At 39.3% G+C, this 12,189-nt stretch overlaps 1 protein-coding gene and 1 pseudogene across 1 annotated transcript in view; one reads left to right on the top strand and one right to left on the bottom strand.

Annotated features, from left to right (window-relative positions):
* The first annotated feature begins 3,361 nt into the window (after positions 1–3,361).
* On the top strand, positions 3,362–8,591 carry LOC147372612 (ADP-sugar pyrophosphatase pseudogene; annotated as a pseudogene).
* Positions 8,592–8,723: 132 nt separating this feature from the next.
* Positions 8,724–12,189, bottom strand: part of PLCZ1 (phospholipase C zeta 1) — a 48,533-nt gene continuing 45,067 nt past the window's right edge. Inside the window, exons 12-13 of the mRNA XM_086404342.1 lie at positions 10,026–10,175; positions 8,724–8,870 (exon numbers count right to left, since the gene is read on the bottom strand). Coding sequence (XP_086260468.1) covers positions 8,785–8,870; positions 10,026–10,175 — 236 coding nt within the window. The 3' untranslated portion in view covers positions 8,724–8,784. The remainder of the gene's footprint in view (positions 8,871–10,025; positions 10,176–12,189) is intronic.

Raw genomic sequence — 12,189 nt, 5'->3', positions numbered from 1 at the left:
AAGAGGTCATCCTAGAGTAGAGTGGGCCTGTAATCCAATAAGACCAGTGTCCTTATAAAAGGAGGAAATCTGGACATTGACCTGCAACCAGAGAGAACGCCATATGAAAACATGAAGTAGAGGTTAAAGTGATGCATGTATAAGCCAAGGAATACCAACAAACTACCTGAGCTAGGAGAGATGTGTGGAACAGATTGTCAGAAGGAACCAACACTGCCAGCCCCTTAATTTCAGGCTTGTATCTCCCAGAAGTGTGAGACAAAAACATTTCTGTTGTTTAAGTCACCAAGTTGGTGTAATTTTTCATGGCAGCTCTAACAAATGAATCTAACATTGAGTCTTCATTTGTTTTGCTGTTCTAGCCCCTACAAAAACCTGGCATGTAGTAGATGCTTAGTAAGTCTTTATAAATTAAATGCCTGAATAATGACTGAATGACACACCAGTGAACGAGAAAAACAAGACACCAGTGAATGAGAAAAACAAGGTTCCTAGTCTTAACTCTCATTCATATCATGTTTTACAGCTCTTTTAGCCTTTTTATATCTGTATTTTATTTGCCTTTTACAAGAAGTCTAATGAGATGGGGAAGTGAAAGCCGCTCAGTCGTGTCCAACTCTTTGTGATCTCATGGGCTATACAGTCCATGGAATTCTCTGGGCCAGAATACTGCAGTGGGTAGCCTTTTCTTTCTCTAGGGCATCTTTCCAACCAGGGATCACACCCAGGTCTCACACATTGCAGGAGGATTCTTTACCAGCTGATCCAAAAGGGAAGCCCAAGAATACTGTCGTGGGTAGCCTATCCCTTCTCTAGTGAATTTTCCTGACCCAGGAATTGAACTGGGGTCTCCTGCATTGCAGGTGGATTCTTTACCAACTGAGCTATCAGGGAAACCCAATGAGATGGGGAAGGGAGAGATTATTATAGTTTTAGAAACTAATAATATTCAAATGTCTCATAGTGTAAATTCATTTCCAGTCAAATGAATTCTTGAATGTAATGTTTACATACACACTGGGGGAGGGGCGGATTTTTAAGTTACCTGGATGTGAGGGACTGGAAGCACTGGACAACTGCCCATCCCATGAACCCCAACCCCTGCATTCTCATCTTCAAAATCCCTGAGAAACTTCCACAGAAAACTAAGACATCTCAAAACGAGCGGGCTAAAAGAAACTGAGGGTCACAGATATGACATGGCTACTGATATCAAACAATTAAGCGGTTATGGTAACAGACTCATTTCTAGCAAACACAGCTCAAGGTCAGGACTTGATTCCCAAAAAGAAATGGATTATTGAAGAGCTACCATGACTGACATATTATCTAGGCCCAAAGTGAAGATTTAATACATGAGAGAAATTCTAGTGACTAAACTGCCCAGCAACCTTAACCCTCATATTGTTAACACAAATGTCACAAATTAAGATATACTTTATTTCTTAGCACAGGATCCAGAATGTTCTCAATACAATTTAGATAAACATATTAAACCTAACACTTTTTCTTCAAAAAAATATTGGAGGGCTTCCCTGTTGGCTCAATGATGGAGAATCCACCAGCCAATGCAGGAGACATGGTTTGATCCTTGCTCTGGAAAGATCCCACATGCTGCAGATCAACTAAGCCCATGTACCACAACTGCTGAGCCTGTGCTTTAGAGCCCAGGAGCCACAACTACTAAAACTCGCATGCTGAAACCACTGAAACCCATGAGCCCTAGAGCCTGTGCTTGGCAACAAGAGAAGCCACTGCAATGAGAAGCCCATGCCCTATAATGAATTGTAGCCCCTGCTCGCTGAAACTAGAGAAAAGCCAACACAAGAATGAAGACCCAACACAGCCAAAATTAAATTAAAAAAAATGTTTTTAATGTTGGAGTAAACACAGCATCAACACAAGTTTCAGTAGACCAAGAGACACTGCTTGGACTTTAGGCTTTGGTAAGCACGGGCTATGTGGATTTATTAACCTTGGTAGTTTGTAATGGCTTAGATTGCACCAAATGACTGGTTTTTATCATTAAAGGGATGTAGCATTAAACCTTTAGGCATTAATGAGTACAGACCATGTAAGATTTAGTCTTTAGAACAAAACAGACTATAAGAGAAAGATAACCCTTTTAAAATTTTCTTAAGCTTTTTAAGCATTAGGTGATAAAAGAACATCGGCTGCTTTCTTTAATGGATTTCTCAGCCATATCTCAAAATAACTAGGCCAGAAATTTGAACATTAGCTGAATTTAAAGTGTGCTACAAGCTCTAGTAAAGTTAGAGCTTAAAATTCTTAGCTCTTAGAGACAGATATGTTTCCTACTGTATCAACTTCCCCAAACTGTGTTCTTGTGTGTGTGTGTGTGTGTGTGTGTGCGTATGTGTATTATTTTGAAGTGACTTTAGGATAACAGCTGTGGAAGAGATGGGGCCAAACCTGAATTTGTGTGTCATGTCCACAGTCTTCAGTCAAAGAAATAACACTAGTCTCAAGGAGGTACTGCATTTGATAATTAAAGAAACTCTAATTATTAGAGTTCAGATATTTCAACCATGCCTCCAATTGCCAGAAAGGAAGTGGATTTTATTAATATTTAAATTTAAAAAATGGGTATTCTTTTCATAAAGAGAATATGCCCTCTTTCTAGGCTGAGGTCAAAAAATAACTGACTGAGATTATTAAATGCCCCAAAACTGAAAAAGCAATTTAAAAGTCTGTGCCCGTTAGCCTCTGGCTCTGAAATTCTGATTTACCCCAGGAATCAAGAAGGAACTGGAATTTCTTACCATCAGAACAAAGGTAGTAGAAAAAGGAAAATAAAATAGAAGGCATCAAACAGAGTAGTAATGAGAATGATATTTCCTTGAAAGAAATACTGGGGTCTTAAAAACATAAACCGGGCAGATATGAAGGGGAAATGAGATGCTAAGAGCCAGGAGAGAGAACTACAAAGTGAAAAAGGTGACAGATTCAAATCCAGTTTCTCTTGAAAAAGTAATCAAAAACGGCAATATATTTCAATTGTTACTGGTTCAAAAAAAAAGTCAACCAGATAAAAAGAGGAAAGGCCTTGGAGAGCAGCTATCATGACATCCTAGAGAGAGTTAAAATTAGAAAAACTTTAAAAAGATTTCTCATAAAGCAGCAGCATTTTGTAAGAACAACTGGGAAACCATCTCTCAAAAACTGAGACAGAGTAATTAAGTGATAAGCAAATCTGGTCATATTTGAGAGGGAAACCCAGGAAGACAGGTATAAAGGATTCCAAGAATTATTATGTGACTTTCAAAAGGAAATAATTATTGGCAAGAGGGCCTAGGGGAACCTATTTGGAAAATCTCTAGAACTGGTACTGTAAGGGAAAATGAAGCAAACAGGACTTACTGAAGGGAAATCAGACAGGATGGTTACAGATCAAGACTTGCTCTGGAGCAGATATTGGTCTGAAAGGAACAGTTTAGGTGAGACTAACCATTTCCTGGGTGGCTCAGTGGTAAAGAATCGCCTGCCAGTGCAGGAGATGAGGGTTTGATCCCTGGGTCAGGAAGATCCCCTGGAGAAGGAAATGGCAACCCACTCCAGCATCCTTGCCTGTAGAATTCCATGGACAGAGGAGCCTGGCGGGCTATAATCTATGGAGTCACAGAAGAGTCAGACATGACTTGCAACTAAATAATAACAACACAACCTACTCCAGAGGATCAAGATGGTCAAGACTCATGTGAACAAGGGATGTGGAACAAACATGAAACTCACTGACTTCATCTCCCTCTAGACAGAACTTTGAGAGTAGAAAGAAAAACAAACGCCTAGGCCAGAGCGAAGGGATAGGAAAAGTAAACATGACACTCAGGTCCAGGAAACACTGTTATCCTTATATGAACTACAGAAATAGACCAAAGGATGGAGTAACAAAAAAAAAGGTATAAATCCAGCTCAAACTATAAATCCAGCTCAAACTATCTGAAAATAATATTAAAACAATAAGAGGGGGGAAATACAAGAAGTTTTCCTCATGTCATCAGAAAAAGAACTTTAGGGACAGTGGTTAAGACTTCGCCGTCCAATGCAGGGGGTGTGGATTTGATCCCTGGTTGGGGAGGTAAGGTCCCACGTGCCTCTAGGTCAAAAAACCAGAAACATAAAACAACTAGCCCCCACGTGCTGCAACCAAGACCTGGCACAGTCAAATAAATAAATAATTTTTTAAAGGTTAAATTGTATACAAATGGAATGGAAAGTAGACAGAGAGCATGGGTTCCTGCGAATGTGTAGGTTTGTAAGGAATTTAACATCAGCTCCCACCACCATCCCCGCCACTACCATGTGCTAAGGTGATGCATAAGAATGCAAGACTCAAAGAAGACCAACCTCTCATAAGCTCAAATTCCACTTTAATCTACCTCTTTGATGTTTAAGTGGAAATTTCTAGTGGCTGGTAAAAATAACTTACCTCCAAATACTACAGGGGACTCAAACTTTATGGCCTAAGAATCCAGAATGCATCACAAGAAAGCTTTGTTGGTACAAATATTTCCAGAGGGTTGTTACCTTGAAAGAAATGTAATTCAGCAAATGTTTAGAGACTAGCAAAAAACAAGGAATTTCAATAACTCCTGAAAATAGAATCTAATTCATATAGTCTCTCAATAAAATGTTTATTGGTCAAGCCCAGAAGGGCTTCACTAAAAGTAAGCGATTCCATTTTCCCGATCCTAATCCACAGCATGAGGTTCCTGCCTTTGTGGCTCCCAAATAACCCCTGAAATTTGCATAAATTTTTCAAGTGGAATCTGGGATTCTCATGTCTGCATCTCAGGACACCATATACTCCTCCCTAACCAAAATTTACATAAAGACCTCCTTTTTACAGCTCTATGCAGTTCTTCTACACTTCTTTCAAAAATAGGGCAACTTAAGAGCACCCACCATCAGTGGCCTCCAGTGGCCACCATCTCCCAAACAAAAGTCAAGGTAAGTCTAGACTGTGATCTGCATGTTTTCTATTTGAAGTTCTAAACAACCAGAAGCAAGGGGGGGAAAAATAAAGGTCAAAGTTAATGACATAACAAAACTTTCCTGTCATTGATCACTAGAAGGTCATGAGAGTAACAAAAGGAAGAGTCCAGGTTTGTGTTAATGACCTCCAGCCAAAGACCACCAGAAACACACACGGTGGGTTGACTCCTCATCTCAATGAGGGAGATACACAAATGAAGAGCCATGGAGTGTCTCAGCAAAGGACGTACTGTTGGATTCAGGCTTGTGTTAGGTGATTTGAGAGAAGGTCCAAGGAAGCAGGTGAAGAATCCAAGAGTCATTCACGTTTCCCCAGGAGTGTTTGGCACTTTGGTGTTTGGACAATATTCATGCTTCTGTCAGGTGCCCCACCAGGGTTGCAGACTTACAGACTGGTCCCGTTTTTCTCCTTATCCATTGTGGTCACACAGTGGCCCTGTTGGGTATTGATGTGAAATCGTTCACGTCTGGCAAAAGAACACCGTAGCCTGACTGTGAGTGTCAGGCTAGCTCCCAGCAACACCAAGGCCTCCCTGACAGTGCAAAGTCACTTCCTAGCTGTCACTTTCCTCAGTTGCATGGAGACATAAAGCAAGGAATGTAACCTAATCTAGGAGGTCATGGTTGGCCACCCTGAGGAAGTGACATTTAAACTAGAGTTTAAAAGCTAAAAGATCTTCCGTTAGCACAGCCTAGAGGTTCATTTTAGCTGTTTCTTCTGTTTCTTTTCCCTCACCAACACAATTATTTTTCTACAAGTGAATTAGGCTTAGAAATAAGTCAAAGCTGGCTTTTCACACCATTCCCAATCTTCTCTAATATGAGAACATCTCTGGCAGTGGAGTTTCTATGGGTAGTATCTGGTAAAAGCTCTTGTGAGAAAATAATAATAGTAATAATAATGGTACCAGTTTAATTTAAAGGGTGATGTAAATGATAAATAATGCACATAAAATGAAAACAGACATGCCTAAAGACATTCCAAGATTACTGGAAGGGAAATAACAATCTAATGTTTCCTTTCAAAATTGCATTTCTAAAGTAGTGTGGGATATTAAAGAAAGATTTTGTCTTCAAAGAGTGAGCTGAGTTTGAGTGGTACCTGAAGGAAAGTGAGAAAAGGAAAGATCCTTTTTTCTTCCTTATTTTAAATCTTTTCGGTGTAAATGAGAAATAAGTTCTTTCTGCTTCAAGAATTAAGGAACTCTTACAATATTCACCGATAAAAGCCTTTAAACTTTCATGGAATTCCAAATCTTCAAAAGGCTTTAGGAGTTTAGAGAAGGTGAAAGCCTTGCATTAATGGGTGGAACAGGCCACTTGCTATTAGGTTGAACAGTAAATGATTTAAATAAGATCCTTCTGGAATGGATCATGCTTGAAAAAACAACTTACAGGGATCCTACTGGTCACACAAGAAGTTGTGAAACAGCAAAGCAAAGAGGATAGTCGGGTGATGGGGGTGGCAGTTACCCCAGAGCCTCAAAGAACCCTTTGCTAGGAACGCATCATTCTAGTGAAGCAGTTCCAACCACCAGTGGGAGGCTACTGCCATGAATTCCCCCCAGTCCGATGGATGACAGCGAAAGCCCAGAAGCAGCTGCTCTTCGGGAGCTCGAGGAAGAAAACCAGCTTTTATAAGGGTAATGCTGCATGTTCTTCAGCCATACGTATGGATCTGGGTTTGTCAAATTAGTTGCACCCCACACATCTCTACCATAACTCTCAGTGCAGATGATAATGAAAATGTAAGGCCTAAGCCACAGTCAGGAGATGGAGAATTTGTGGAAGTAATTTCCTTACTAAAGAATGACCTGCTGAAGAGATGGGGTGCTCTGGTAGCTGAAGGGTATCTGAGAGTAAATGCCAGAGTCTATTTCTGTGCTCAGGTCACTAAAACATGCACACGTGAGGCCTTTTTAAGGGCTCTTCCTGAAGCTGGAATGCCAAAGGACAGTAGCCATGTTTCTGCACACAGAACCACCAGGCCTCCTTCACTAAGACTTTGTATCCGGCTTAGTTTTCAGGGAGATTTGAAATTGGTTTTTTCATAAAATAAAAGCATTATAAACAAATATAAAATCCTTTTGTAATCTGGCAAAAGAGAAGCATTCCTGTGAGAATTGGCTGTTCATTTCCCCCCTGGGAAGACTGTGCTTATGTGCTCATTATGCCCAACTCCTGTGTGAGTCCATAAGCCATAGCCTGCCAGGCTCCTCAGTCTATGAGTTTTTACCAGTGCTTTCCTACTCTAAAGGATCTTCCCAACCCAAGGATCAAACCTGCATCTCTGGAGTCCTCTGCACTGCAGGCACCGTGCCACTGGGGAAGCCCACTGGGAAGACTGTCTCTTGGTCTTAACTCCTGACAGCCCATGAAGGAGGATCTGGATGATTATACACTGAGCAATCTGGGATACCCAACTTTTTATAGGCTGGGTATTTCAATTCCCAGTGGCATGTTTATTTTAAATATTTAGTTCTGAGGCTAAACCATGATAGTAGGAAAACATGGTAGATGACTTTTAGTGTATTTTTCTGGCTATCAAGTGATAATGCATTAACAATCATAAACAAAGAGTCATTTTTGTTGTTTTAATTATAAAGTCAGATTTAATTTCAAGAAATACTTATAATGGCTCTTTTTGTTGTCAAAAGGGCAACTGGGTGATTTCACCTCACTGCCATGCAACAATATGGTAGAATCAGTATTAGTATGCTTGGTTTTTTGAAAAACAGTTAATACTGAACCATATTCTTCTACATATGACATTTAGTAAAGCAAAACCTTGCTGATGGTGAGAAGCCCAGTATATGAAATAGCACAGCAATTTTCAAATCTGACCAAGAGACTAACTTCAATGTACACTTAGTGCAGATTCAGAAGGGAAGTGAAAGTCACTCAGTTGCATCTGACTCTTTGAGACCCCATGGACTATATGGTCCATGGAATTCTCCAGGCCAGAATACTGGAGTGGGTAGCCTTTCCCTTCTCCAGGGGATCTTCCCAACCCAGGGATCATACCCAGGTCTCCCACATTGCAGGCAGATTCTTTACCAGCTGAGCCACCAGGGAAGCAGATTCAGACACAGTGCAAATTCATTCCGAGATCTGAGCATGTAAGCCACTGTAGTAGATCACTTTTAGAGATACAGAGTCTGGAAGGCAGTTTGAACGCAAATCAAAATCATATGCACTCATAAAAACGTCTATGTAATTACAGGGTACCCAATCCAGTGCACAACATTTAAGAAGTAGTCTGACAGTGTAAGGGCTAATTACTCTCCGGGATGTAAAAGGGCACTAAGCACCTGGAATCCAATTCCTTCCCACTACAATATGCACTAGTGGGTGTCTAGAAGTTAAAACACTCTTAGATTTCACATTTCTTTTATACCTCCAAATATTTGCCAACATATCTTATTCACTCAGACATATTTTAGAAACTTGTAAATTCTACTAATTAAACATGATACAAGCAAGTTGAAAGAGCAGCCTCAGAAACAGGGGGGGAAGAGAAATTGGCTGACAAGGATGTCACGCTGAGTCGGGACCCACTGAAGCTTTTGTTTTGTTTCCATTGCTCTAGTTTGCATATTTAAAAGTGAATTTGCTCAGTACTTCAAAATAATTATTTTTCTTTACATTAAAAAATAATAAAATAATAATAAATAAATAAATTTAAAAAGAGAAAAAATATCTAGACATTCATTCTAGACTGTTTTATTGCAATGTGTAAGCTAATGATATGTCAAGTACCATGAGTGGCTATCTGATGTACCAAACATAAATAAAAAGGGAAGCGGGCTCAAGACTCTCACCCATTTTGGAAAACAGAGGAACACGACGGTAACCTGCAAAAGGAATCACATCTGATTAACACAATAAAAATACATTCATCAGCAGGGGCCCCAATAGGGCTCCTGAGAAATAACATACTTTGTTGTTTGTTGCTCAGTCGTCTGACTCTTTGCAACCCCATGGACTATACAGCATGCCAGACTCCTCTGTCTACCACTATCTCCTGGAGTTTGCTCAAATTCATGTCCATGAGTTGGGCTATAGGGATGCCCAAAATATTTTCCACTGCTACAGTGTTAACTGTAAAAATACACTGTGTTCTACTGAATCTCAAACTTGGGGTAGATATAAATTGACTGTCTCATGTCAAGTCTTGTGCTGTCTGTTGTTGTGCCAGAAATCCATGTCTATTGAGTCGGTGATGCTATCTAACCATCTCATCCTCTGCTTCCCCCTTCTCCTTTTGCCTTCAATCTTTCCCAGCAAGAAATATAAAGTACATATAAAAACTAGGACTACGCAACTATATTCCATCATGTATATTCATTTTCCTCCAAACTAAAATATTTGAAGTTTCTACTCCAACTTCATATTAAGTACCACAACACCTCATACTTCCCCCCTGCCCTGCCCCGAAAATGATGCATCTCCAAAATTAGCCATCACCATCACGGCCTTCTGCTTCAGAAAGGCCGTTTTCTAGGTACATCTCAGATGGTACTAGAGAAGTAAATATAAGGATAAAATTGGGAGCACACTGTAAATCACCCCAGAGAGGTGACTGCAAGGCAGCTCTGAAAAGAGTCAAGATAAGAATCTTGGGCTCCCTGTCTGTTCTCAGGTGGAAAAAAAGAGTCACTGCTTCTCCCTTCTGAATGGTTCCCATCCTTCATTCCTTCATGGCAGTCATGCCTACTCTTAACTGAAACAAAAGAGCTATAATCCATGCAGAGAAATTTTCATATAAGTCAAGTTTGTCTAATTAGTCTTCCTGGCATTCCCAGTCCCCAATCCCACCTTATGTATCAGAACATACTTCTATAATTCCACTAGGAAGAACTATATCAATATATATATATGTATATATAAATTTTTTTTCTTTACATATCTGTAATGAAGACAGCTATTTGGTATATCAAAGAGTCTCTTTGTTAAACTCAAGTTACACATAAATATTAGCACAGTCATCTTACTTTTCAGAATATTACCTCTGTTCATGCATAGAACTGGTAAAGTATATTGTCCAAGAAATTCATTTCCAGCTATTAAACCTTGATTTTCAGCAACAAAACGAATCAATGCTAATTCTGGCACCTGAATAACAAATGTGAATGTTTCATTCCATCTTGGATTAAAAGCTGAAATATAAAGGAAGAGATAGAATAAAAAAAAAAAATCAAAGACTGTTCCTAGGGGAAAATGCTTAATATCTGTTCTCTAAAATTCTTATTTTTAACACTTTAATAGTAATAATGAAAGCTAATGGTTTAGAGGACTTAAATCTTTATGCATCCAATGAGAAAGAAATAATAATGGCAATAATAATACTTATTAGGTGTTTACAAGTGCTGGGCAATATTCTAAAAACTTTAAGGAGATAATCTCACTTATCCCCACACCAGGGTTATCTCTGTCAACACTTACAGATGGGAAACTGAGTCACAAAGATGTTTCATAATCTTCAAAAAATAGCCATTTTTGTGTGTGTATGAAATAGCCTTCAAGAAATAGCCATTAAGTAGTGGGGCAGGAAATCAAACAAATGGTGTCTGATTTCACAGCAGAAACGTGTAACTGTTGTATAATATGACTGTTGGTGTTCAACAGGAAGTTATATAACAACAGGAAGTTATATAACAGGAGACTAGATCAGGACATATTATGGGAAGAACTACAGACAGTGGTTGGACTGAGAGTTCACTAATGTTTGCTCTAAAGTCAGCTCTTGATCCTTCTTTTGATTAAATGCTTATTTTCAAATCCAAAATTGATGAGTAATCTATGTCCCTAGCGAAACAGATCATCCCAAATACTCTCCTGCCAAACAAGAAATCCAAATTGCATTACAATGTGACCCAAATCAGATAAAAATTAAGCATAATTGAATGGAACCAAGAAATTCTCATCCAGATCAAATAAATGCTCTTACTTAATAAAAAAAAGTTCAGGGAAAAATAATGCATTGTTTTTCATGTACAAAGGCAATGCTACACATTATACCTCAAAAGATTTGCCCTTTGTGTCACGTTTCAGCACATATTGAAGCATCTGTGACTTATTATACCTTATCTATGCTTTTTATGGTATATCTTTGGTCACAAGTGCATGTTTACTAGGTAGGAATTCAGAATGCAGTCAATGCTAGTGAAAATATTAAACGAATTGACTCACATTGAAATAATGACCACCTTACCTTGCCCTAGTAGAGAAATAATTCAGTGAAGTACAGGAAACAGGTTTAAGAGTGAAATCTCTATAGACACTACAAAATATCTGCACAAAATTCTTATACTGACTTATTCTCTGTCTTCTAACCCTGCTTGACCATACTCTTTCATATACACATAAAATCATACATAGATATATGTGAAAGTCCTTTTAGTTGTCAAAGTAAAAAATAATAATAATAATTTGATAGTTACAAATATAGTTAAAAATCACGGGACTTCCCCGGTGGTCCAGTGGTTAAGAATCCACCTTGCAATACAGGAGACCCAGGTTCAATCCCTGTTCAGGGAACTAAGATCCCACGTGCTTTGGAGCAACAAGGCCTACCCACCACACCTAGAAAGACCAAGTGCTGCAGCTACTGAAGCCTGTACATCCCAGAGCCTGCGCCACAACTAGAGAGTCCAGCACCACAAGGAAAGATCCCACATGACGAAATGAAGATACTCCATGCTGCAGCTAACACCTGATGCAACCAAATGATTAAGTGTTTCTAAAAACTCACTTCCTTATTGTACGCAAACGTGATTGTTTTCCTCCCAGACGCTCCTGTCTTTCAATGCACTACCATCACCCTAGCAGCTAGGCGATCTCAGCACCCTTCTCGTCCGCTATCGACACTTTCAGTCCTGCCGGTCTTCCTCACGTGCATCCTCCGTTCCTTTTCTGACGGTGCAGCCCTTCTTTAAGACTTGATTTCTGCATCGTGTCGCTGTGAAACCACATCCTGACTCTCCTGTATTTCTCATCTTTCTCTCTCACACTTCTTCCTCTCTACTCTGTAGAAACGATCTCTGTGAACACTCAGTTCTTAGTGCTTTATATCCCTGTTTAAAAGTTTTAGTTTTATTCATTTTATACAGAAAAGAAAGTTTCTATTACTGTGTCATGGCTTTCATGATTTTCCATAGCCATCTCCAAAGT

The sequence above is a fragment of the Bos grunniens genome, chromosome 5 (genome assembly GCF_055505025.1).
Source record: "Bos grunniens cultivar Pamir isolate PY7600 chromosome 5, Bosgru_T2T1.0, whole genome shotgun sequence".
NCBI classification, from domain to species: domain Eukaryota; kingdom Metazoa; phylum Chordata; class Mammalia; order Artiodactyla; family Bovidae; genus Bos; species Bos grunniens.
This window is presented reverse-complemented; position numbering and strand designations above follow the sequence as displayed.